The following is a 27,190-nucleotide window of genomic DNA, read 5'->3' as shown; positions in this document are numbered from 1 at the left end:
TTTCATGTTATTAAAATTTTGTGTCATTTTCGAGTTTTGGATGGTTTACTGGGTGTTTAAGGTTTGATAAGTTGGCTACCTAATCCAACCAGCAGTCTGGAACATATTTCATACAAGTATACAAGTACTTCTGTATAAAGTTTATTAAATTAGTATTGTCCCTCTTTTCTAAGATGATTTGCACCTGGGGCTACATCCTCCCACCGGTGATGCTGCATCCTCCCACAACTTCACTAGCTATATTCTTTTCACCTTATTCTTATTGCTTATGTAGTATTAAAGGTGACCGTGGGTTGCGGCCCGGCCCACACCAAGCCCGTTTGTATCAAGCCAAAAAATTCAAAATAGGGCCATGCTTGGCCAAGGCCCACGGGCTCTCATGTCGGCACGGGTCGTCGTGAAAGTTCGGTTCGTGCCGTGCCTTGACGTGTTTTTTCCAAAAAAATGCAGCCCACAACCCACGACTTCATGCCCTGTCCGACCGGGTTGAGTAAGGGAAAAAAAAGAAGTAAACACACGCTAATGGAGACTTAACGTCTGTCAGCCTCAAGAATTTTTTTTAATATTATTTTAAACATCAGGCGTATTGATGCCTTCTGAAAAAGTTAAAGGTATTTGGTGTATTTTGTTAAACCTTCGAGATATTTCGTAAAAAACAGAATTTAAATTTTATTTCCTTTATTCAGAGAATTTGGCCCTTGAGTTTTGGATCCTCTATAACAGACCATTCCTTATCAAGACCTAAGGCCCAAATACGAGCACTACTGGCATTTAACCCATTGTCCAATAAATATTGGGCTCTCACTTGGTAAATTATAAAAGTTCAATAACTTACCATATTGAACAAACATTAGTGGCCCACCGACAAATGGTGGGTAGCCGTTTCTTTATTAGTGGTGAGACTGTTAGAGCAGAGGAAGTCTTAAACAATAACAGAGATGATCCATTTTCGATGCTAACAAGTTTTATTGGTACACGTCTATTATAATCTTCCTCCGTCCCTTAATACTCGATCTGTTTGACTTTTTGCACTATTTATTTAATTTACTTTAACCTTATTTTATTTCTAGTATATGAAAACAAATGTTAGTATATAATATATTGTTGGCTTCATCTTAGTATATATTTTCCAAATATTAATATTTTTATACGTTTTTATAATATGTAGTTAAAGAAATTGGTGGTCAAAGTTGTGCATTGGCAAGCGTGTCCGGTCAAAACAGGTCGAGTATTAAGGGACAGAGGGAGTATTTGGTATACATTGGTATTTTATTGGTATTACCAAATACACAATTAATCACTGCAAATAAGACTTTTTCTTTATTGATACTAACATAATCTTTACTAATAATAAATAAATTTGTACCTCCAAAGTATGTTAGTGTCCAAAATAGATCAACTCGGATGTATTTTTAGCCAACCTCGTTAGAGCATGCGTTCCTAAGTTGAAGGTCATGAATACAAGTCTGGAGAAGCTCATGGATATGATAAAACTATAAAAGAGATTGAGAAGGAATAAGGGGAGAAAGATCGAGATCGAATTGAAATCCAATTTAGAGTTGAAAAGTTTATATCATTCTATTTGAAACCAACTACTCGTATAACACTATAACGTTGTTCATCAAGCCATGACCTAAGATTTTATGACCAGCTACAAAGAAAAGTCGTGCAAAAAAAGTAGCACCAAGAAGTTACCAAATAAGATAAGAAGTGAAAGGTATCTGATTTTGAAAGTTACAAGGTTCATGAATGTGAAGTTGTGAAGATGTAGCAGGCTTCAAGTTGACAACTTCTTATTTTTTTTTAGAGGTAAAAAGGCTTCGATTTTTCAGATGTATACTACTACAAAGCAGTCCGTATGTATTGGGTTTGAGTATATGTATGTGGGTTTTGATACTTTAATTAAATTTATACTCCCTCCGTCCCGGAATACTTGACCTGTTTTCCTTATCGGGCCGTCCCTTAATACTTGACCTGTTTCTAAAAATGGAAATATTCTAACAATATTATATTATTTCCCACTCCACCCCTATTAACCCACCTACCCTCTACTCCATACAAAAAATAATTAAAAATTCAACCCCTACTCTCCCCCAACCCCACCTCTTAACCCACCTCCCACTAACTACATTAAAATAATACCCCACTATCAACTACTACCTATTAAATTAAATAAGTCAATTCAAGTTCCTTAAACTCTGTGCCGGTCAAACCGGGTCGAGTATTCCGGGACGGAGGGAGTATGCAGGAGAAATATATAGCAACTTTTCAAGCAATTCGGGAATCTGCATGACTGCATCTAGATGCACTTTCACTTGGTAAGATTTGAACACCATGGTGATATACTCATATAGGTGATATAACCTCTAGAATATGATATTTTGATGTAAGATTCGACCATTACATATTTACATTTAATTTAGCTCATTAGCACAATAAAATTTTGTTACAAACTTTATTAACCGTCAAAGTCAAACACTCAAAATATTACAACATAACTGTAAAAATCTAAACAAATGTGCTTGATGTGATCATGGTACGCCATGAGACTAGGGATGTTAATGGAGTGGGGCGGATGCGGATGTAGGTCTCTCCATTACTATCTCCACCTAAAATTTTCATCTCCATCCCCGCCCCATTACCCATGGCGGGTACAAAATTCATCCTCATCCCCGCCCCAACGGGTGTAAACTAAAATCTATCCCCGTCCCACCACCCAACTGGGTATCCATCCCCATCTTACCCCCACTTTATACCCGCCTAATTTTTCTTATTTAGCAAACATTTTCCATATATACGCAGTAATGAAAGTTAACTTTAGAAAAAAAATACCTATGACTAAAGTAACATATATATAATCGGAAAAAAAAATACTCGTCATAACAAAAAAATCCAAACAAAAAAAATTAAAAATCTCACCTAAATTCATATTATCACCTAAAGATGCAAATAAATCCAAACTCACCCCATCACCCATGGCGGGTATGAAGCGGGGAGAGTGGGGATGGGGCGGGGCGGGGATGGGACGGGGTGGGTTCAACACAAAATCCACACTCTCCCCATCACCCATGGCGGGTACGATATTTTTACCCATTCCCACCCCATAACCCGCAAACCCACCTCCATCCCCACCTATTTTGGGCGGATGCGGGGCGGGTCTCTCGCGAAACCCACCCTGTGACATTTATCCCTACATGAGACTCATGACCCTAATTACTTTACCAATTTGTATTCTAGGTCTTCATTAATAATGACGTCATGTCACCAATAATGTCTTGACCTAGTGGTTAAGACTGAGGTTCGATTCCTCCTGTCCTCATTTCTAGTTTATACTTTTATATTGCCCAATGACGTCAACCCTTTGGTCATCCATCAATCCAAGTAAGTAGTGACGTCTTTAAAGTTTTAAATGACCAACAAATCAACGATGCATGGTCATAAAAGTCAAAGCACCCACATATTTATATACTAAATTAATCTTTCTCATTTTGTAATCAATAATTCACTTCTCCTCTCTCAATCAAGCACAAAACCAACAAAAATATTGGTACCTAAAAAATGATGGAGGTAACCTTAAGCAACATTATAACCTCCTTAGTATATGTCATCATCATATCATTGATTTGGAGAACGTTAAATTGGCTATGGTTCAAACCTAAAACACTAGAAAGACGTCTTAAAACACAAGGATTTCGAAGTCACTCTTATCGTGTTTTGTATGGTGACACCAAAGAGATCGCTGAGATGGTCAAACAAACCACTTCCAAGCCCATGGAACACTTTTCCAATGGTTATATCCCTCGGATTTTCCCTTTCGACCATCAAACTATCAAGAACTATGGTATTACCTCCTCCCTTTCTACATCATATAACATGTGATCACGTTTAATTTTAGGTCATTTGACTCATTTTTAATGTATGTGTCAATTGTCATGCAAATATAATATAATACCACAACTTTCGTTATTTTGGGTTATTAGCGTACTACTACCTCTGTTTCATAATGTTTTTACAGTTAATATTTGCACGGACTCTAATGCAATATTTAACTATAATACTTCGTATATCCAATTTCGTATGTGAAAAAATTATAAAAAGTTGATATTCTGAAAATGCATAACTAGACAAATCTAACAAGATCTTACATGTAACGTTTTGATGTATATAATAGTGAGAATTACGGTCAAAGTTTTCATACTTTGGACACATTATTCAAAGCGTAAAGAACTTTCAGAAATGAAGGTAGTATACATATATTTTTTTTCTCGTATGTTCCTTAATTTTTTTTATTTTTTATTAAGGGTTGATTTATTGATATATTTAGGTGATAAGTCATTCATATAGGATGGACCGACACCATCGGTGATAATAACAAAACCGGAAGAAATAAGAGAAATATTGATGAAGATGAATGATTTTCAGAAGACAATAAAAAATCCCTTTGTTAAAAGGATTACTAATGGTTTGACAAGGCTTGAAGGCCAAGAATGGGCTCAAGACAGAAAGTTACTTAACCCTGCTTTCCATATGGAGAAATTAAAGGTTTGTTATTGTTTTTGTAATGTACTTCGTATACTCTATATCCGTTTTAAAATGATTTTTATACTTTTCACTTTGGTCCGTTTTTATAATGTTTTTACATTATGTTTTATACTATATCTGAACATAAAAATTTACTATGTTGCCTTTCTGACCACACAATATTTACAACTTTTCATTCAATTTCTCATATTTTCTTCCAAGAATTTGTATCTTTAATAACCTAATTACGACGGGTTAAAAATCTCGTCTGCGACGGGGCTAACAACCAAACAAAGACAGGAACAACCGTCGCAAATGTCTTTTACGACGGGTTAACGACGGGATTTTTCATTAACAACGGCCCCCTTTTATGACGGGTTCGCGACAGGAAATCCCGCCATTAATCAACGATTTTTGGACTTTAACGACGAAATTTTCCGTCGTTAACGGCACAATTTCTTGTAGTGTTTATTCATTTTTTTTTTATTGAACTCACCCACCTTGTTACACATTTCTCTTTCTTTATCCATATTTTATTATATTTATCCATCTCTTTACACACACTCTTCCTCTTTTATCTCAATATCAGTGCAAATAATAACTGGAAGATGATGTTGAAACCGAGGTAGTACGTAATAGTTACCTTTATATGTTTCCGTAGTTTAAAATTGGATTTATATACCGTTTTGCTTACAACTTAAGTTTTGGTATTGTTTTAGCATATGATGCCATCATTTCATGCGAGTAGTAACGAGATTATACAAGAATGGGAGAAGATGACATCGGAAATTGGATCGAGTGAGGTAGAATTGTGGTCATTTCTACACAATCTATCGGCAGATGCAATTTCTCGTGCCGCATTTGGGAGTAGCTTTGAAGAAGGAAGGAGGGTTTTTGAACTTATTAGAGAACACATTTCAATTACAGTTCAATCCATGCAATCTGTTTATATTCCTGGATCCAGGTAATTATTACAGAACAAACTTATCTCGATGTTGCGATGAACAAATATAACGATTGTCGAGCTGTGGAAAATTGCTATTCCAAATTACAATTTCGGTCTATACCGGTGCAGTAGAAAGCTTGTGGTTTTCCTTTAGAATTAATTCATTGTTAAGACTTATTTGCACTCAAAAGGCTCGATTGAAGACCAAAATGTTTTCCAAAAATAGAAGAGTATTTTTTTTGGAGAAGATTAATTAATGTTTTGTGTTTTTGTGAGATTATAGTTTTGGCTGAAAGACTTGATTAGATAATCACTCTTAGAGCTGATCAACATGAGCCCGGCTCGGTGGCCCGACCCGAAAACTAGCGTGTCTTGGGCAGAATATTTAGGCCCGATTTCCCTGCCAGACCCGATTTAAAAAAAATATTTGGCGGTTTTGGATAACGTAAAACTACACTTTTAGTTATAAATTAGGCCTGACCCGAAAATGGCCTGAAACGCACGCACTTTTGGCCCAGAGTAGCAGGTTTCGGGCAAACAAAAGCCGCCCAAAGCTTGGCCCGACCAGGCATAATGGGCAGATTTTAAGGCCATGGCCCGACCCGAACCCGACCATTGATCAGGTCTAATCACTCTTAGAGAATGACAACGGTAAAAAACGGCTAAATGATTAGAAGCAGAATAATGTACCATTAATCTTAATAGGTTGGGTAGTGGGTAACTGGATACCGATAAAAATACTTAGGCGCACAACCCACACACGCATCGCATTCCCCAAGTCTTGAGCCCAATCTAACTCGGCTGTTGTGTGCTTGTGTTTATGTGACCACACTTTTTCGAACAAGTAGTACACCAATACCCAATATATTAAACAACGGAGTAACATAATTTCTACCAATGTGAGACAATTTTCAAGTATTTAATTTATAATTTTTTTTTTGCTCCCTCAACTAGAATTTCCAACATTTGAGTGTGCATGTGACGTAATTAAGATGTACATACTCTAATCAAAAGTACCTATTATTAATTTTGTTACCCTCTTAATTGGTGATGTCTAGGTTTCTTCCAACTAAAACAAACAAGAGGGAGGCGAAAATCACCAATGAAATGGAATCGTTATTGAAAGATATGATTCAAAGGAGGCAAAAGGAAATGGAGGGTGGAGAAGTAGCTAAAGACGACTTGTTGGGTTTGTTGCTAAAATCGAACTTAGAAGGAATACAAGAACAACATCATTTTAAGATGGGCATGAAAGAAATAATAGAAGAGTGCAAGATGTTCTATATTGCTGGTCAAGAAACCACTTCTTCATTGTTAGTTTGGACTCTTGTTTTGCTAAGCAAACATCAAAATTGGCAAGATCAAGCTCGAGAGGAGATTCTCACCACTTTTGGTCATAATACACCTCATATTGATGGCTTAAACCACCTTAAAAAGGTACGCAGTACTCCCTCAGGATTTCGTGGTCCAGTATTTACACGTCAGACACTTAGGAGTAGGCCAGAGGGATTGGTAAGTTAGCTTCCCCCTAGACCTGGTCAAAAGACGGGTCGGGTCGACTTTGAGCCGAGCCACGACAAATAATTCTTCCTATTATGTCTTGTCGGGCCGAATCTTGGGCCGGTTTTTTTATTTCTTTCCAAAATCCGCTATTACAGGGAAAAAAATAGCGGGCTATTCAGATTAGTTTCGGGGTGGGCCAAATTTTTGGCCGATTTTCCCTGCCTAAATTCCGCTATTACAGGTACACATTAGCGAGCTTTTCGAGTCATTTTGGACCAGACCGGCCAATTTTATAACTAAAATTCTATCGAGTTGCCCAAAACCCACCATTTTTTTTAATTCTGGTCGGACGGGCCTAAAAAAAAGTAAAAAATCTGCACAAGATCCACTATATTTCGGGCCGGGCTCACAATGATCCGGCCTACTCCCAAGTCCCAACCCCCACAAGGCCACAAGCAGTCAAGCACCCTCGCTACGTCTTATCAATTGAGCCAAGATAATAACTTTGACAATTAACTAATCAATGTACATTTTTGGTTTTAATTTGTGTTAGGTGAACATGATAATCCATGAAGTTCTAAGACTATATCCACCGGCACCTTCCCTCACAAGAAAAGTTAGCCGTGAAATGAAAGTAGGAGACGCAATTTTACCAGCAGGTGTACACGTAAAATTACCATTGGTAATTGTTCACCAAAGTGAAAAATTTTGGGGTTCAGATGCAAAGGAATTTAACCCAGATAGATTTGTACAAGGGATTTCGAAAGCAACTGGAGGTAAAATATGTTTCTTCGCATTTGGATGGGGGCCTCGCATATGTATTGGATCAAATTTCGCAATGTTGCAAGTTAAAATGGCTTTGGCTATGATTTTGCAATGTTTTTCCTTAGAGCTTTCACCGTCTTATGTTCATGCTCCTACTGCTGGTCGTGGTACCCTTCGTCCTCAATTTGGTGCTAAGGTGGTATTACATCGTATCTGAAATATATTTCATACTAAACTTGAGGATAACACAGTTAATTAGTTATCATAGAGAATAAAATATCGTATGTAATATTAATAGAGATATTCAATAAGAAGCTAGTATATATAGCTTATGTTGTAGGGTTCCATTAGGGTACATGTTATTCTTGTAATTTCCAAGTTATTTGAATTTGAGACCTATAGAGGACCCGAATAAATAAAGATACCAGTGGTTAAAATTAGGCATTGTTAATTAAATGTGTCAGTCAAATTAATGAACATATTCAGAAACAGATAGAGCAATGCGGGAAGCTCTTTTTGTCCATTTTTCCCTATTTGACATTTTAGTCTGTCTCCGGGAAATCTCTCTATTACTGTAAATGTTTATGGATACCAACAACTTTACTCTCACATAAAATATATTATGTCCCTCTATTTTAATCTCTTTTTAATTTTAGTTAGTCGTCAACTCTTAATAAAGTACTTTTGGTGCATGTGACAAATAATTAGAGAAGAAGGGAGTGTTTAATTTTAATATTGTACGAGTAAGGCTTCATTCTATTTGACTTGTTTTGACTGAACTTTATTATCTGAACTTATCTAAACCTAATTGAACTTATCTGGAAAAATAACTTATTTGTGTAAAACTTTTTGAAAAAACTTATTTCTATTGAATCTAAACTTAACTGAATTTATCTGAATTTATTTTATCTGAAATAGGTCAAAATAAGTTGAATATAATAGAGCCTAAGTGATTTTACTTAACCATTGACCCATAGTTCAATCCAACAAACGAAAACAGTGATATCACGCGCGCACCGCTGCTAAAGCATCCAATCAAATACTCAGCTTAAGATAACTACAGTTGTGCCTTATGTCATCATAAATCAAGGACATTTCATGCCAATTTCCAACTTATATTTTTTATGTGGTCTTCCAATTCACTTATTTTTATTTATTAATTAGGATATGCCATGTTTACCTATATATTTTCAATAATATGACATAAAATAAGATATTTATAGATTAGTTGAGTGGTTCTTTGATCAGGCTAAGTTGACCCTAACGTTACGTTGGAGGAAACTCTAGCCATATTTAACTTTTATATAGCTTTATTCTAAACTGATTGATGATAGGTGGAGTAACCTACCAATCTCATGTATTTTTATTTTTTTTAATTTTGTTTTCTCTTAACAATTAGTCCAGACTCACATATAGCTAGGTTATGATTCTTAATGACTCAGGCATTAATTGTGTAATATTATATACTAATCGTTGAAATTAAAAAAAAAGTTGAGTGAGGCTCGGACATGCATTAACACATGCATTAACTTATAAGATACGGAGTAATATAATATAATTAATTTTGATATAATCGTTGAAATTAATTAATGTCTTAATGTCATGTTCGAAAGTATACTAAAGCATTTTGTAATTAGGAGGGCCCTCCGCAATCCGCATTAAGCTAACCACCCCCTTCAAAAAAAGACTTATTACAATAGTTAATTACGTCAATAATTATGGACCATGCTATGCAAATTATTGGCCTCAAAAGTCAAAACCATTAGGCTTATGTTTATAAATACTACACCTCTATATCTTTTCCTTTCTTTCTCACAATCAAACACAAAAAATAAATAAAATTAGAGTAAGAAAATGGTGGAGGTAGTCTTGAGCAATAATAATGTTACATTTTCCTTGGTGTGTATTTTGGCAATAGCATTGATATGGAAAGCATTTAAATGGGTGTGGTTGACACCAAAAATGTTAGAAAGACGTCTTATAAAACAAGGATTTCGAGGTCACTCTTATAGGATATTGTTTGGTGATACCAAAGATATTGCCCAAATGGTGAAACGTACCACTTCTAAGCCCATGGAGTGCTTTTCGAATGATTTTATACCTCGGATCTTCCCGTTTCATCATCAAATTATGAAGACCTATGGTAATTGTTACTTCCTTCGTTCCTTAAATATTGCACTATTTTTTTTTTCTAAATATTATTTATACTAATTAAACTTTTGGTCATCTTATGTAATTCATATATAATAAAAATTATAGTTATGTGGGGTCTGGTTAGATTAGTAATCATTATATATCTTCTGAATATCAACTTTTTATGATTTTCACTTATACATAATTCAATATATTAAGAGCCAAAGTCATGTGTTGATCGAGAGCGTAAAATCAACCATGATATAATATTTAAGGAACATATGAAGTTTATTATTATTATTTCTCATTTTATTGTTATTACAGAGTACTAGCTACTCCCTCCGTTCCTAAATGTTACGGAGTATTCCTGTTTCTTGATTTGGCGTTCCTTTTTTTTTTTTACCAAAATACCCACATCCTAAATTTATTTTCCTACCATATCCTATCTTTATTTCACCCACCTACCCAATTATTCCTATTGATTTCTTCACCCACATTTTTTAATTCATTCGCACCCATAAATTCCTTCACCCACCTTATTTTATGATTATTTTAATAAAATATCTCTTTCCTTTCTTTCTTTATTATTTTCTCTCTCTTTCATTTATTCCAAAAAGTAAAATCTTTTACACTCAATCATACAAAGATTACATTTTACTTAATCCCCCGATTCCAACCGGGAAGAACATTAAGGAACGAAGGGAATACTATGTACATATTATTTTATTATTATTATTATTATTATATACTCGTATTTATTATTATTATTTTTTTTTTTTTAGTTTTATTATTATTATTATTATTATTATTATTAATTATTGTTAACTGAAAATAAATTTGTAAAAGTACAGGTGAAAGATCATTTTTGTGGAATGGGCCAACACCAATAGTGAGCATAACAAAACCAGAAGAAATAAGAGAAATAATGATGAAGATATATGATTTTCCAAAGACGGCAACTCCACTTATGAAGAGGCTAACAAATGGGTTGGTTAGACTCGAAGGACATAAATGGGCTCGAGAAAGAAAGTTGCTTAATCCTGCCTTCCATATGGACAAAATTAAGGTTCATAAATATTTTAATCGTTGCATAAAAATGAACATCGAAGCAGTCTAACAAGATATACTCCGTAATATTTTTTTTAAAAAAAATCATATACTACGTACGAAGTATATGTATTCCATTTGAATTTTTCTTATGATTTTGGAACTTCTAGTGTTTGCAAAAGGTGTTGCGTGTATATTTTGTGGAAGACTTTTCAATGGCTACCATAAAATGGTAGCCACCATAATAAAATGAATCTCAACCCTTTATCTTTGTTGACTCATCAAATTATGCTGACTTTTTATTCATGAATAAATATATTTTTTTATAAAAATAAATTAGAAATCCTCCTCCATTAACTTAACAAGTTCAATCTTAATTTAATTTTTTGATATTTTCTGATTCTTGATCCTGGAGAAACTCCTAACAAACGCCTACTATTCCCCAACGGTCCAATTAAATAGCTCATCAAATTTGATGTTATCCCATAATATGCAATTCTCTCTGCAACATCCACCCCTACCAACTTCTGGCAATAGCGATCGATTTTGAATTGAAGTTTCAGACAATTTACCAAAACCCCGATTAGGAGGATCTCAAATCGTTAATTTCATAACAAGAACATCAATTTTGGATTGATGTTTCAGAAATTTTGTTCATTTTTTTTGTCAGTGATAAAAACTGCTTATAAGAACGTGGATGCTTAGAATATGAAAGTGGGGTATTTTTAATGCATTTATTTTTATTGAAAAACTAATTATAATTAAAAAATAAAATACTTTGAAGTCAGCATAATCAACGATTTAGATTGGTCAACATATTTCAATGGTTGAGATTAAATACATTATGGTGGCTACCATTTTAATGTATCTATTGTAAAATCTTTCATATTTTGTACAATAAATTTATTTATATAACGACATATCGTGGTAACTTTTAATCAGCTTTAAAAGGTTTAACATGTTTTGATTAATTTTATATATTATGAACTATTTTTTGGTGGGAAATTTGTTTAAGGGTTTATAAATGTGACTACCTTTATACGTTATAAACGATTTTGAAGGGTAATTTTATTAACGAGAAAATGTTTGTCACTATAAATACGGAGTAAACTACTTTTACATGATATGTAGTAACTTTTAAGCATTTTTGAGATAAGTTTGTTTTCTTCTACGTAGTATGATATTTAATTTATTGTACAATCACCTTAATTAATTAAGAGTTTGCATGTGTGTTATATTTGTTGTTGTAGCATATGGTGCCGGCTTTTCATGCGAGTTGTAATGAGATGATCCAAGAATGGGAGAAGATGACATCCGAAACAGGATCGAGTGAGGTAGAAATGTGGTCATATCTACACAATCTTTCAGCAGATGCAATATCTCGTGCAGCATTTGGGAGTAGTTTTGAACAAGGAAGGAGGGTTTTTGAACTTCTTAGAGAACACACCTCCATTACTGTACAAGCTATGCACTCAGTTTACATTCCTGGGTCCAGGTATTAGCCTTTGTTTGATCCTCAGCTAGTATATGAACATAATTATTAGAACGGAAGCAAGAAAGATTACAAAGAACCTAAAGAACACAGAGATTTAAGGTGCACTAACAATGTGTTAAATTAGCTACGTCCACGGCAGAGTAGATGGAAGTTATATTGATCTTGAGGAGTATAGGTTACAAAATACAACCAGGTTATGGCTTAGAGAGTTTATATAGTAATCTCTAGAAAAAATGGACAAAAACAGATAACCATGTTGTGTCCACGAACCCTTAAACCAGGGCGCATTGCCCCTGAACCCCAATTCGCTGACCGGACAACGAGATCTCCGTATTTGGACGTTACAGTAAGGGGCTTAATTAACTGATTCAATACATATTCTAACAGTAATACACCTTGATCAATTCCATCGGGTCACATAAACACCCACGTACGCTGAAATTAAAAGAGTACGACCACATACAAACCCATTAGGGTTTATCATATACGAAGTATATTGTAATTTATATCCGAATGGTACAATACAAGAATTTGTATCATTAATGACAACCCAATAATAACGGGTCAAAAATCCCTTAGCAAAAGGTTTTTGCGACGGGGCTAACAACCAAATAAAGACAAGAACAACCGTCGCAAGTGTCTTTTACAACGGGCTAACAACGACATTTTACATCATTGACACCCTTTTTATGACGGATTCGGGACAAGAAATTCCACCACTATTGGCCTTTACAACGACAGGATTTTCTGTCGTTAATAGTACAATTTCTTGTAGTGGTAATAGGAGTAGTAGCCAACTAGCTAGTTTTATAAGACCTTGTTCTCTCTACCTGATCTGGTCTGATGTACCTAGTTTCTAGTCTGGTATGATCTAGTCTAAATGTTTTATGTGAGTGTTTTATTTCTTTTTCTGATTTGATTTGGTGTGATATGAATCTAATAAGCAAAAAAATAAGTTAGCAGTGAACAAAACCTAAGTTGGTCATTGGCCAATACTTTGAGGTTTCTTATCTTTGGAAATATATTGATTCTTATTTAGGTTTCTTCCAACTACAACGAACAAGAGAGAGGAGAAGATCATCAATGAAATGGAGTCTTTGTTAAAAGGTATGATTCAAAGGAGGCAAAAGGCAATGGATGATGGAGAAGTAGCTAAAGATGACTTGTTGGGTTTGTTGCTTAAATCAAACTTAGAAGGAACACAAGAACATCAACATGATGGAAATAACATGCAACAACATTTTAAGATGGGCATGGAAGAAATAATAGAAGAGTGCAAGATGTTCTATATTGCTGGTCAAGACACCACTTCTTCATTGTTAGTTTGGACTCTTGTTTTGTTAAGCAAACATCAAAGTTGGCAAGATCAAGCTCGAAAAGAGATTCTCACAACTTTTGGTCATCATACACCTCATGTTGATGGCTTAAACCAACTTAAAACGGTATGTATTGTGTTACTCTCTCCGTCTTCTTTCTGAATACATCACTTTGACCGACACATTTATCAGTGCATGAATTGACCATTAATTATCTCTAATTTTCTAAATTTAAAAAGCATAAAAATTTGATGTTATGAAAATTTGTTTTATGACTAATCCAACTACATTTTAGTTACATAATAATATTTGATTTGTATCTATATTCTATTAGAGAAGAGAGGAGGACTTGGTGTCTATATAAAAAGACAAACACCCTCATTAAGTACTATTTTTTAAACAAAATTATTTCAATAATGGATATAAGATTAGTTGATAAAAAAAACCTACTCCTTATGTTCTCGAATATTAGTCTCATTTGAAATCTTGACGTTTCACAATTAAAGAGAATCTTCTAATTTCTGTCCACTACGTACTTCAAAACATATTCATGTGAGATTTTATTTTGTTCGTCTTAATGTGTAGTATAACAATATCAAATTTTTATATTTTTTTGACATGCGTATTTGAAGATATTTACGTTTAAATATTGAATTGAAACGAATTGAAAAGTCAAAACATGACTAATATTTAAGAACGGAAGGAGTACTATATTTAATATGCATGTAATTTAACTATATCCAGTATGACAATTGATAAGGACCCAATTAAGTGGAAAAAAACACAAAAAATACATTCAATAACATTTAAGATCCACTTTAACTTATTTAGATGCGAAATATTGGTTGTTAGATTTCAGAAAATATAAAATGGGTCTGGGCAACCTAATAAGGAGAAAGAGTGGTCAGTCTACTTATTTATATGTTCCATTGAGATTTCAAAATAAAACTAATTGGCAATAACGCGAGTAACTATTCAAGCTTAAATCTTTCTCCAATATAAGACAACTCACATATAAGTAAAATTGAGTTTCAATATTGGTCATATACTTATGTTACGTTTGATGTTTGCAGATACTTAGGGGTACGTAAATGAAAATCCTGGTGATACATTGATAAGTGACATGATTACAAATATATATAGTCCCTTAATTATTAATATATCTACCGCTAGCTAAGGATATGTTCTCTTCACGTAAAATAACATATTATGGTAGTCTGAATTTTATAAATTCTGATTTGATGTGATCTGGTTCTGATCTGAATATATGTGCTAAATTGATACGTTTTTAGGTGAATATGATACTTCACGAGGTTCTACGACTATACACACCGGTATTTTCCCTTAATCGAAAGGTTATCCATGAAACAAGAGTAGGAGACATGGTTCTACCAGCAGGTATACAAATTCATTTGCCATCAATTTTTATTCATCACAGTGAAAAGTTATGGGGTTCAGATGCAAAAGAATTTAACCCAAACAGATTCTCACAAGGACTTTTGAAAGCCACTATAGGGGGGAATATGTGTTTCTTTGCGTTTGGTTGGGGGCCTCGGATATGCATTGGATCGAATTTTGCGATGATGGAGGCTAAAATGGCATTGGCAATGATTTTGCAACGTTTTTATTTAGAGCTCTCACCATCTTATGCTCATGCTCCTACTATAGGTTGTGGAACTCTTCGACCTCAATTTGGTGCTAAGTTGATATTACACCGTATCTAAAGACGTGCGTAACTGGGTTGGCTAATATGTGAGAGGTGCTGGTTAAGTAGAGTTCCTTCTTCTTACTCTAAAAAACAAATTATACGGGTAATACGTACGTACTACGTACATTATGACTAATCCTACAACATATTACACAATAACATTTGATTTTTATATATTAGAACGAAAATTTGTTAAAGTAAATTATGAGTTGTGCAAAAGTCAAACTGTTGCGAGTATTTTAGAACAAAGGGAGCTCTGGCTAGTTTATGATTAGATTTCTCAACATGTCAGCGCTTAGTTGGAGGTATATGTACTCCGTAGTTCATAATAGTTGTAATAATTAGGTCGAAATTACTGAAATAATGTTAGACTAGAGAGAATACATATTATTAATGCTATTGTAGAGAAAGTAACAAATTTTTTTGTTATCATTGAGAATTTGCAAAAGTATAATACCATAAAGAATTTTCCTTTTTTGGGGGGTATGTTGTACAAAATGATTCTTTACATGTATTGACCTCCATTGTAGAAGTTAAGGCCTGCCAGTTGTAAGATTATGTACTTAATTGAGGGAGAAATATTTTAAAGTTATGGTTCGTTCTCGTGGTGGCCCGACACACTAATTCTTAATAGATATGGTTCACACTAAATTTATTGTAGTTAACACTTTGATTACTCCGTATAATTTATTCTTACATGTTTATTAGAATTATTATGAAAAAGTATCAAATTGGTGTCGTTAGTACATATTGTGCTTGAATAATGTGATTTTAAGTCACGCGCGATTCTCTTTTAAAAATATAGGATTACTTTGATTCAAAAAATAGTTACAATATCTAAGGAAATTAGTTTTAAATTTATTATTGTAGACCAGGTACAAACAAGAAAATCTTTAAGGACTTACTATAGTCTAAATGGATGATTACTTCTTATGTAATGTACTACTTATGTGATAATGGAGTACATGTTAACATTACTAGTTGGACCAAACTTGCATAAGACATACTGGTTTCACAGTTTGCCAACACGCAATATTTACCATTAGTATTTGAAATTTTATAGTACGAAGTAGTATAGTTAAAATTGGTTAACCGTTTCATATAAAAAGTGAAAAAATTTGATTTTGTTTTCTACCGGTATGATTAACAAAATTGTTTAACAATGATAAATGAACCATAAAAAATGTTAGATACATGGTCTAATTAGACATATGAAGTATTTCGTAGTTGTCAAAAAAGTAAAATAATGTAAATGACGTGAATGATTTTGGTTTGATTATGTACTACATAACATTTTTAGGAGAGGCCCATTTACTTATACTTAATAGTCTAGTTACAATCGCACCCTCACTTCTCAATTTCTGAAATCGTCACTGTTAACACAAATTAAATATTGACCGGGTCCATCCCAATGTCGTATTTTATTCAATTGATAGATATGCTTAAAAATAGTTGACATTGTGTCACTATATCAATATGTCATTATGCAAATTAAACGGTCAACGTACAACACCACCAAAATTGAATCATGAATCATCCCTCCCAAATTGATGAATCCAACCTGTGCTGGAGACAGTATCTTTTAAGTTTCAACTTTTGCGAATAACTAACTTATCAAGTACGTAGTACCAATGTTTTCGTTACAAGCTACTACCATTTCACAAAAAACGTTAAGGCCCTGTTCGATAAAAATTGCGATGGCAGATAGTAGTTAGCGGTTGAGTAGCGGGTAGCGTTAGAGTATCGAGTAGCGATGAATAGTAGCGGGTAACGGTTAGCTGTCAAAGTAACGGGTAACTAATATGAGAGTATCGAGTAGCGGTGAATAGTAGCGGGTAACGGTTAGCTGTCAAAGTAACGGGTAACTAATATGAGTGTTCGGTAAAAGTAGTGGTTGATAATTTGATATTATAAAATAAAAATAAAAGCTAGAATATTATTTAAAACTTTATTATAAATTTATCAAACGCTACCCGCTACTTTAAACGCTACTAATTTTAACGTTTGACAAAAGCTACCAAACCGCTACCTTAACCGCTAACTGCTACCTAAATCGCTAATTTACCAAACACTTACAAATTTTACAAATAGCGTCTTAACTAGGTCAAAACGCTAGCCGCTACCTCAAACGCTACCGCCGAACACGCCCTAAATATTCCGTTTTACATCAAAATTTCAATTCCTAATTTTAATGTTTTTGTTGCGAACCACTAACTACCACTTCACAGAAAACGTTGACCATTCCGTTTTACTTTACAATTTCAATTCCTAATTGTAATTTGTATCTCATTAGTACAAACACTCTAATTAACGAGGCCAAATTAAAGCCATGGACGATGAAACCTTATGGTAAAAACATAAGTAAATGCAAACATAAATGACGATGATAAAAAAAACAATAAAAATTTAGACATAATATATATTAACCTTTGTAGAAATTCAAGAAATACGAAAACATAAAATTAAACTAAATACAATTCAAAAAAGCTACGTAGACTCAAAAATAGAAGAAGAGTGATGATGACAAACACTTATATATGTTGTTTACCGATCAAAAGCACCGGTAAACAACCACGCGTCGGCGGCGAGGTGGTTCCTGGAGGCAGACATAGAATAGCATCACCGCAACAAACGCCACAATCAAGAGTGGCATCACATTTGACTCTTCATCCTCTGATGAACAACAAAGCTTCCCCATTTGTTTTGGTCTCTTGGGTTTGTTTAGAAGACACTATATATTATTCCAAATTAACTTATACTTATATTATATCAAAATCAAGTTGCATATAATTTAATTTTGTAATTCCAAAAATGTCATTTTCATGAGCTTTTAAAAAAATTAGGAAGTTGAAATAAACAAATTAATTTTGGTACTGAATTAATAGGTTTCACATGTAACTATGTAAGTAAACTATATACAAAGGGTGGTTGCACCTAAGTCTTCCATCCAACATGGAACTGAGTCTTTCTACGAGTATTTATTTATTTATTTTGGATGGGGAGAAGTAGTGAATTGTGCTCTCTTATATTCACCTTATTTTCACCTATTACAGGAAAAATAAGTTATACTTCCTCTATTCATTTTTATAACAATTATTTAGGCACGTTTGTCAATGCACAATTTTAAAGATTAATCTTTTTAATTATGGATTAGAAAAAAATAATAAAAAAGTTGATATTTAAAAAATATTTATTGAGACGAATCTAATAAAACCCTACACGACTATGTTTTATCTTAAGTATAAATCACAAAATGAATCCAAATAAGCATGTGTGAATAATGTCATAAATCCAATTGTATCATATAAATAAGAGCGGAGGAAGTAATAAGTTAAGTTAATTTAAATAAGTTCGATATATTTTATTTTATTTTGAGAAAATTCACATAAATAGAATACACTTTTAATAACGGTGATGGAATGACCAAAAAAAAAAAATAGCGATGGTGGAAAGATTATTGACTAGTAGTCTTAGTATTGATGTAGGAAATTTCAAACATATTGATAGGAATATACAATGAAGTTCACCATCCGTAGCAAGGCAAGAACCAAGTCTTGGCCGAAATAGTTGATAACTTGATACTTCGTATAAATTTTCAACGAGGGCGACCCTTTTTGGTAATACGAGTACTAATTACAGATTTAGTGCTACAAAGTATTATTGCTTGACCTCAATTTTGTTCAATTCGATCTTCTTCATCTCGCATTCTTCAATTCACTGGTCCTCTCATCTTAGGTGTTGATAATACTGTGATAAGCTCACCGGACCATATACAAGTTAATACAAGAGAAAAGACTGCCCTATATAAGATTGACGGGTTTCATACTAAAATCAATTGATCATAGTCTCATAGGTGGGCTACATCTTATACGTTAATCGGTCTAATTCTATTCCTTTTATGTGGAACAATTAATCCCAACTCATATGTGGATTAGTCTTCTCATCCGTTTCTTTCTACTAATCAATAGTTCGTAATTTCATACCCATGAAATGAAACAATATAGATAACGGTTGAAATAGTTGCTATTCCTCGAAGGACAGAAATATAACACATAATAAGTTAACAACGCAATAAATATTCAATAATTATTCATTATTTCATCAATAGAGTACAAGAAATCGACTAGTTCTATCAGATCACCTGACAAAAGATGGGTGATGTGTCTTACAGTCTTTTACAAGAATTTGTAATAAGTCTCCCGGTGTTTAAAAGTTGTCTTATTTGACTTATCACAGTCTTCAAGACGCGACGTAACATGTAAATATCTCTAACTCTACATGGGTAAAAATTATTAAAATTTGATATTTCAAAACTATATATTAAAACAAATTCCACAAAATAAATAATAACTCTTGTTTAATTAAAAGGTTTTCGGCATCTGGCATACCAAGTCTGTTTAAGACGCAATTGGTTCGTATGGCCACACTTCTTTTTGCGACAATTAGTAGCTCTAAGTGGAAGCCTAGCGTAACACTTACGACACACCTTCTTATTAACGTTACATTGTTCCGCCAATTTTAACAACGAGGGTTCGTACACGTAGTTCGAACCACCGGGAAGCCTCGAGGTGAGACTAAGGGTTGCTTCCTTGTTAATTTCGAGTGTTTCGAGATCGTCTTCGTCGATTAACTCTTTGTTGGCGTAGAGAATACGTTGTTGATTTTTCGAAATTCCTTCCATTTCTTCGATTTTTTATTTGATGTCGTTGATGGTGTTGTGAGGTTCGACATTGAGGGTTATGGTGTTACCTCTTAGGGTTTTTACAAAGATCTGCATTGATTGATAATTATTCTTTGAGTTGAAGTGAGATTAGGTTGTTTGTTGAAGATTCGTTGTATTATAGAAATTGATTAGGCGTACGTACTTGGAGGCCAAGTAAGTAAATCCTCTTCGTATAATTATGGGCCTTAATTAGACCTGATCAAAAGGCGGGCCGGGCCAAGGGCATAAAAATCTATCCGTTATGTCGGGCCGGGCCAAACTTCAGGCCGATTTTTTGTGCCCAAAACCCGCTATTTCAAGCCAAAAATAGCGGGCTTTTCGGGCCATTTTCGGGTCGGGCCAAATTTATAACTAAAATTGTTATTTTACGTTGCCCAAAGCCCGTAATTTTTTTAAAAAGTCCGGGCCGGGCCGGAATAGGCTGCCCAAAATCGGGCAATTTCGGGTCGGGTCGGGTCAGCGGGCCGTACCAACGTTGATCAGCTCTAGCCTTAATTAGTGGCTAATGTAAACAACTAAACAATATTAGTGGCTAATGTAAGCAACTAAACGAGTACTTATGTAAACAACTAAACAATATTAGTGGCTAATGTAAGCAACTAAACGAGTACTTATGTAGCTAACGTAAACAACTAAACATCCTTGATTTTTTTTTTTTTTTTTTTGACAATAGCTACAAGAAAGCAACAACTGGTCAAAAGTACTTGGACCGGAGGTTGGCCCGACATAATATGCAATTAGACAGCTTTTTTTAACAATAGCTACAAAGAAAGCAACAACTAGTCAAAATCACTTTGAACAGAAATTATGGAGCGGATCGTTCTGTAAGTCGATCACTCTTAAGCTTTTTAACTTTTGATGCCCTCTATCAAATATACTTAGTATGTTATAACTTGACCAGTGTGTTAAATTTGTTTAAATGATAAAAGAAAATTAATTCATTTTCTTATAGAAAAATCATTTACAATAAAAAATCGATTGTTTTCTAATAAATCACAATAATATAACCATTATAAAATATTATGCACATATTATATGCGTAAACATTAATATGAACAAAAAGAAACGGAGGGACCGAGAGTAGCCAATCCTTTTTTGTCCCGCACCAATCATGACCTGCCCTACCCCTCCCTCATAAAACTGTTCAAGATCTGTCATTATTTACCGTCCGCGTACTTCCAAGTTCCCACCCAATCGAGTAGAAGTTGATTTGTGAGGAATTTCGGCCAGAAAAAACGTGCGAATAGTCCTTCCTTACAAGTAACATTTAACATGCATAATTAAGGAGTGACAGAGGACGCACTATTTATATAGTTGCATATTGAACATAGTTAACACACTAGGTTACGTAGAAGTGAACCAAGAAATTAAAGAGAGGGCAAATGAGGGATTTCAGATCCAAGTTCCTCGATGTTTTTCAAGTCCTCAAATCTGAGCTCTTCGATGATCCTGCTTTTGAGCTCATTGATTTTTCTCGTCAATGGGTTGACAACACTTTCACTTTAGAACTCAAGAATTATATAGAGGTACGCATATATACCATGGTTGTTAAAATCGCATTGAAATCGTAGAATTATAAGGTTTTACGATTCAAATATGGTCTTACGATTCTACACGATTCTGCACATTTTACTTTTCTCAATTAGGGAAAATCTCGTAAATTTTGAATCATGCATAGAAAGTTATTAATAGATAAACATTGTTAATTATTTCCTATTTAGCTAGTAAACAAATATTACGTATAAATTTCAATTATTAAAATTTTCACTTATAAGTAAGCACTTTCAATAAAATTTGGGAATAAAAGGTTAAATATACTTGTTCATAGAATTGTAAGAATCCCTTCCAATTCAAAGTAGGATTCCGATTTTGACAATTTTGACGTATAGTCGCATACTATAGAGCAAATCCCGTTCAAGTAAGTGCGTGTTAGACTCCACTTTTTAGTTTTTACTAATTTCTGCTTACTTTTGTGGTAATCACTTTTTTCTTCAATTTGATTTTGACTTTTTTCTATTTATTGTATGCAAACAAAAAAATACCTTTTACTCCGTAGTTACATTAAGGGACAAATTAAGGGAAATTTAAGCATACCTTTTAGTTACATTTTGATTTTGATTTTTGGATGAATTGCATGATATGAACCCAAATTAAGGGAAATTTAAGCATACCTTTTAGTTACATTTTTAATTTTTGGTTTTTGGTTATAAGATTTCTTAATGGGCTTAACTTTCTAATTGACGTTTCTTTGTGATTTTGTTTGAAAATTTCCAATTTAGGGCCTTCAATTTTCTTTGTTTACCCATGTAAAATTACATATTTTGAGTCTACCACATCGAAGAACATGAACTATAATAACCAACTTATGACTTATGAACTACACTGGCTAATCTTCTCATAGCCAAATGCCTTTGGCGCTGAAATTTAATTTGAACTTATAGCTAAACAGAACTCTCTTTGTTCTTGGGTCGCTCAAGCCAAATCCATATTTCTTATACGAAGTATTAACGAAAAGTTAACAGTTTCCGAATTTGGTTATGAAATGGAAGTTTAGTATCATATGGAACTAGAGAGTAGAGATGGCGAGTGGGTCGGGTTTGACCTAGCCCACCCTGACACAACCCATAGTGGGTCATATGGGTCGGACATACTGTTATGACACAACCCAACCCAGATATTTATTTTGATGTGTTGTGGGTCGTATTTTTTCAACACAGCCCATTTCGACCCATCCCATGGGACCCGACACAACCCGCCACGACACACCCGACCCACCCAACCCAACACACAAAACCAACCTACCCAACCCGCGAAACTCATCATAATTTAAATAATTTTGTATGTTTAAAATGCTAATAAATTCTAATTTTATTGTGTAAATATACATTAACCACATTTATCCGAGTAAGTGAATAACATAAAAATTAATTAATTAATTAATTGAAGTTCATACAAATTTTATAACTTTTTTATCGCTAAAACTCATGTAAACAGTAAACCCACCTGAACCACCGAAATCACATCTGTCGTAACCCAACAAACCCATCAGACCCACCCGACCCGCACAACCCACCTCGACCCACGACCCACGTAACCCAAGACCCATCATTGACTGTGTCTATTTTTCCGACACAGCCCACGACTCGACCCACCCTAGTTTAACTGAGGTGGGTCGTGTGTCAATTATCCCCGACCCACGACCCACCAAACCCACCCATGACCCACCCAACCCGCCACGTTGGCCATCTCTATATGGAACAATAGCATTAGAAAGTGTTTTACTGCTTTGAAAAAACCTTATTTTTTCTAAACTTATTGGGTCTGAAAAGTAGAACATGTAGAAAAAGTAACTGTTGAAATCAAAAATTTATGAATAATTATCGTATAAGATATTACCAATATAATATAGTTGTGTCGTGGTATGGAGGCCACTGACTTAGAAGCAAATTTCGCCACTACCGGTACAGGCTCTCAAGTGACGAACGCCCCCCAAGATTAACACAACTCTCCTTCAAATCCGTGCACCCGAACTTGAAAGGTGAAACTGCTCAAGAACTGCCCAGATATCTAATGGAGTTTAAGGTTTGTGTTTGGTATGAAGTATTGTTTTTCTGTGGGTTAATTGTTTCGTATATGTGAAAAAGAAAAGGGGGCTTTGATATGTATATGCCGTGTACAGATAGGAGTAGAATTAATTTGATGAGAAGGATATTTGTGGGGCCCGCAAATATTGTAATCATCCTAACTCTTAAGTCTTAAGGACTTCAAACTCCACGTAGCTATTGGTTTCATGAAGAAAAATACAAAGCAATGTCAGCATGCTCCGCCACTTGACCGCGGCAAAAATCATTTGCCACAACATACCTGCGGTCTACACTGCTATTTTTGAGCAATTATATTCCAAATATTAACAACTTTGCATTATCACCATTCACCAACAGAACATAATGTCTATTTCTTGTGCTGATATACCTACTGTTTTTCTGCTGCAGGACCACCAGAATCCAGGAGGTAGGGAACCTTAAATCATAGTTCTTGTCTGTTTACAACTTAACTTTACATGATAATGTTAGGCATTTCACTGAAAATTCTTAATTTAGTCAAATATGAAGCTATGAAACTGTGTTGCTGATTTGATCTGATGGCCTGCAGGAACACTGAACCGAAGGTTTTCTGTTCTTGACTGCTACAAGTTCTTGAAAGAAGGAAAAGAATTGACTGATGATGAATTATTTCTTGCTTCTGCACTACAATGCTGTATTAATTGGGTAATATAATACACATATGAATTGAATTTCTACCCTGACATGTTCATCCTATCATAACTTTCAGTGGCTAAAACTAACTGATTCACTGCATTCATTCTTTTAGCTTCAAGCGTTTTTTCTTGAACTTGATGACATTTTGGACAAGCCTCATACAAGGCAAGATCAGGATTGCTGGTTCAAAGATCCAAAGGTGTGCATAATAAACACCCCCTTGAGAATATATTATGCACAATATTTGTACTCCCTCCATCTTTTTTTTTTCTTTACGTTTTGTATTTTACACGCGTTTTAACGACTGATTAATCTGCATTGAAATTCTTTTTTTTTATTATTATTTAAACAAGACAAATTAGTTTATTTTATAATGTTTTCACTTTTATCAAAATTCTGGTATTGGAAAATTGTGAAAGATTTAATGTCCCAATTTGAGAGTGTGGGTAAATGACTCAATGAAATTTAATTGGTTAAAATAAGCATTGATCACAAATTTTGATAGAATATTAAGGCATTTATGTGATAATATAAAAGGAAATGTACAAAACATTTTGGACACCCAAAAGGAAAACGCAAAAAACAAAAAGAAACGGAGGGAGTAATAAAAAGGCAAATTTGTCAAAAATTACCCTATAAAATGTTGTTTTTGCAAGAAACTACCTTATAACAAAAAATATTGTAATTAAGTGTCTTATTAAAAATTTATATTGTAATTAACTACTTGACAAAAAATTTATGTTGTAATTAAAATATACTCCCTTTGTCCAAATGATGAGTCTTGACTCAAAATTCCGTGGATGACTTTACGACATGCACCTCACGCGCCATTAAATTACTCATTTCCCGTGAGATACCAAGTGAGATACACGTAGTAATGTCAACCCCGTAATTTCGATTTTATGTTCAAAATTTAGTTAAAGGTAGTATCTTACAACATAATATTCTTTTATAAGATAATTAATTACTAACATTTTTTTTATAAGGTAATTTTTGACAAATTTGTCCGCTAATAAAAATAGACCGTGTTCTCACTTCTTTGAGTTCTTTCAGGTGTGTATGTTTGCTGCTAACAATGGTGTAATACTTCGACAAAGAATTCCAAGAGTACTCCGGAAGCATTTCAGGGATAAGAAGTATTATGTGGACTTGTTGCATTTATTTGATCAGGTAATGGATGCTATATATGATCTGTGCAGGAGTATGTTGCAGATAACTTGTCAATCTGTCATGTGTACTATTACAGGTGGAATTTCAGACTGCAGGTGGACAAATGAACAATCTGCTCATTACTTTAGAAGATGAGAAAGATCTTTCAAAATATTCCTCTGATCTGTTAGTTGAACTAAACCAACTTAAATTTATACTTCCTTCACTTATGAATAATTTCCTATGTAGTTAATGTTTCTAAAGTTCATTTTTCTTGATGTAGTTATGGTCGCATTGTTCACTACAAAACTGCAAACTACTCATTCTATCTGCCTGTAAGTTTGATTCTTGAACTGGCGCGTGTTACTGCTGTAGGAATGCCTGAAGTTTTGGTTGAGTTAGAAATAATGTGATGAATACATTATACATCATGTTCTAACTTTAACTTTAAATCGGATTTTGTTCTCTTCACCTTATTCTTATTGCTTATTAGATCAGATCGGAAAAATCAGAGCAGATAAGACCAGACCAGAAAAAACACTCACAGAAAACATTCAGACCAAACCAGAAAAAACACTCACAGAAAACATTCAGACCAGACCAAAAACTAGAAAAATCAGTTCAAATCAGGTGAAGAGATCAAGGCTCGATGTTGATATATGTTGTTTCGTTTACTTACAGGTTGCATGTGCTTTACTTATGTCAGGAGAAAAGCTTGAAGATCATCTTGATACCAAAAGCATTCTGATGGATATGGGAAAATATTTACAAGTTCAGGTCTGTTTTAGTCTTTTTTCTGACATTCTGTGTTTTTCTTGATGAGTTTTAACACTTATTTACTTCTTTTATAGATTGAATATCATGATTGTTTCGGAGATCCTCAAAGTGGTAAGGTGAGTGAAAGGTGCAAACTGCAAAGTATTGCTACCGCGTCATGTTCTTGAACAGATACGTTTCTTTATCTGAGTGTCTAATGCTTTATACTTCAGACCGGAACTGATATTGAAGATTTCAAGTGCTCATGGTTGGTTGTGAAAGCTCTAGAACTCTGTAATGATGAACAGAAAAAAGTCTTATATGTAAGTTATGATCAAGTTAATTAGGAGAGAGTTTTATCATTCTGTTTACTCAATTCTTATGCATTAACTTTGAATTCAGGAAAATTATGGTAAACAAGATCCTGTCTGTGTGGCAACAGTTAAACAACTCTATAATGAGCTCAATCTTCAGGTTAGTTGTTTGACTTCTCTATTCTACTTCATCTTCATATTCTTCCTAAGCTTTGTACAATCTTTTGTAGGGTGTATTTGCCGAGTATGAGTGTCAAAACTATGAAAGCCTGATCATATCCATTGAAGCATGTCCTAGCGCGGCAGTGCAAGTACTTCTGAAGTCATTATTGGCTGAAGTATACAAGAGGCAGAACTGAAAGTCTTCTTCTGAAGTCATTATTGAACTAGCAACTCAATTACACAACTAATCTCAAATCAAAGCACCTCTAAAACTAATTCTGTAATTGAAGAAACTGGTCTGATCTAGTTTTTCTAATTTCTAATCTAGTTTGATTTTTTTCTGGTCTGGTATGATCTGATTTAACAAGTAATAAGAATAAGGTGAAGAGAACA

The 27,190-nt window shown here is 34.0% G+C and overlaps 3 protein-coding genes and 1 pseudogene across 5 annotated transcripts; 3 read left to right on the top strand and 1 right to left on the bottom strand.

The window, feature by feature from the left end:
• The first annotated feature begins 3,496 nt into the window (after positions 1 to 3,496).
• On the top strand, positions 3,497 to 8,368 carry LOC110782061 (cytochrome P450 CYP72A219). Its single transcript, XM_021986127.2, has 5 exons — positions 3,497 to 3,841; positions 4,325 to 4,542; positions 5,241 to 5,485; positions 6,526 to 6,904; positions 7,524 to 8,368. The coding sequence occupies exons 2-5, from the start codon at positions 4,402 to 4,404 to the stop codon at positions 7,950 to 7,952; spliced, it is 1,194 nt and encodes a 397-aa protein (XP_021841819.1). The 5' UTR covers positions 3,497 to 3,841; positions 4,325 to 4,401; the 3' UTR covers positions 7,953 to 8,368.
• Positions 8,369 to 9,526: 1,158 nt separating this feature from the next.
• Positions 9,527 to 16,045, top strand: LOC110782063 (cytochrome P450 CYP72A219). 2 transcript variants are annotated; one of them, XM_056837784.1, is made up of 6 exons: positions 9,527 to 9,878; positions 10,720 to 10,934; positions 12,166 to 12,410; positions 13,450 to 13,852; positions 15,019 to 15,124; positions 15,210 to 15,364. In XM_056837784.1, exons 1-6 carry the CDS (start codon positions 9,590 to 9,592, stop codon positions 15,227 to 15,229), a joined length of 1,278 nt encoding a protein of 425 aa, XP_056693762.1. In that variant the 5' UTR covers positions 9,527 to 9,589; the 3' UTR covers positions 15,230 to 15,364. The 2 variants fall into 2 exon arrangements, with proteins under 2 accessions (XP_056693762.1, XP_021841820.2); XM_021986128.2 differs by having other exon boundaries at positions 15,019 to 16,045.
• Positions 16,046 to 19,379: 3,334 nt separating this feature from the next.
• On the bottom strand, positions 19,380 to 21,540 carry LOC130468095 (uncharacterized; annotated as a pseudogene).
• Positions 21,529 to 27,090, top strand: LOC110782066 (farnesyl pyrophosphate synthase 1-like). 2 transcript variants are annotated; one of them, XM_056837783.1, is made up of 13 exons: positions 21,544 to 21,683; positions 23,625 to 23,739; positions 24,150 to 24,168; positions 24,310 to 24,425; positions 24,529 to 24,615; positions 25,470 to 25,586; positions 25,663 to 25,751; positions 25,849 to 25,900; positions 26,247 to 26,342; positions 26,417 to 26,458; positions 26,555 to 26,644; positions 26,724 to 26,795; positions 26,866 to 27,090. In XM_056837783.1, exons 2-13 carry the CDS (start codon positions 23,728 to 23,730, stop codon positions 26,992 to 26,994), a joined length of 921 nt encoding a protein of 306 aa, XP_056693761.1. In that variant the 5' UTR covers positions 21,544 to 21,683; positions 23,625 to 23,727; the 3' UTR covers positions 26,995 to 27,090. The 2 variants fall into 2 exon arrangements, with proteins under 2 accessions (XP_021841827.2, XP_056693761.1); XM_021986135.2 differs by lacking the exon at positions 23,625 to 23,739 and having other exon boundaries at positions 21,529 to 21,683.
• Positions 27,091 to 27,190: the final 100 nt, after the last annotated feature.

The sequence above is a fragment of the Spinacia oleracea genome, chromosome 2 (assembly GCF_020520425.1).
Source record: "Spinacia oleracea cultivar Varoflay chromosome 2, BTI_SOV_V1, whole genome shotgun sequence".
Lineage (NCBI taxonomy): Eukaryota > Viridiplantae > Streptophyta > Magnoliopsida > Caryophyllales > Amaranthaceae > Spinacia > Spinacia oleracea.
Note: the sequence above shows the minus strand (reverse complement) of the source record. Positions and strands in the feature narration are given on the sequence as shown.

Excerpts from the sequence above, each read along its gene's own strand:
- LOC110782066 (XM_021986135.2), top strand. The coding sequence starts at position 21,540 with ATGAGGGATTTCAGATCCAAGTTCCTCGATGTTTTTCAAGTCCTCAAA. Across the intron at positions 25,752-25,848 it reads TCAAAATATTCCTCTGATCT|TTATGGTCGCATTGTTCACT; the intron begins GTTAGTTGAACT and ends TTCTTGATGTAG. Across the intron at positions 26,343-26,416 it reads GAAAATATTTACAAGTTCAG|ATTGAATATCATGATTGTTT; the intron begins GTCTGTTTTAGT and ends CTTCTTTTATAG.
- LOC110782063 (XM_021986128.2), top strand. The coding sequence starts at position 9,590 with ATGGTGGAGGTAGTCTTGAGCAATAATAATGTTACATTTTCCTTGGTG. Across the intron at positions 9,879-10,719 it reads TCAAATTATGAAGACCTATG|GTGAAAGATCATTTTTGTGG; the intron begins GTAATTGTTACT and ends GTAAAAGTACAG. Across the intron at positions 12,411-13,449 it reads GTTTACATTCCTGGGTCCAG|GTTTCTTCCAACTACAACGA; the intron begins GTATTAGCCTTT and ends ATTCTTATTTAG.
- LOC110782061 (XM_021986127.2), top strand. The coding sequence starts at position 4,402 with ATGAAGATGAATGATTTTCAGAAGACAATAAAAAATCCCTTTGTTAAA. Across the intron at positions 4,543-5,240 it reads TCCATATGGAGAAATTAAAG|CATATGATGCCATCATTTCA; the intron begins GTTTGTTATTGT and ends GTATTGTTTTAG. Across the intron at positions 5,486-6,525 it reads GTTTATATTCCTGGATCCAG|GTTTCTTCCAACTAAAACAA; the intron begins GTAATTATTACA and ends GGTGATGTCTAG.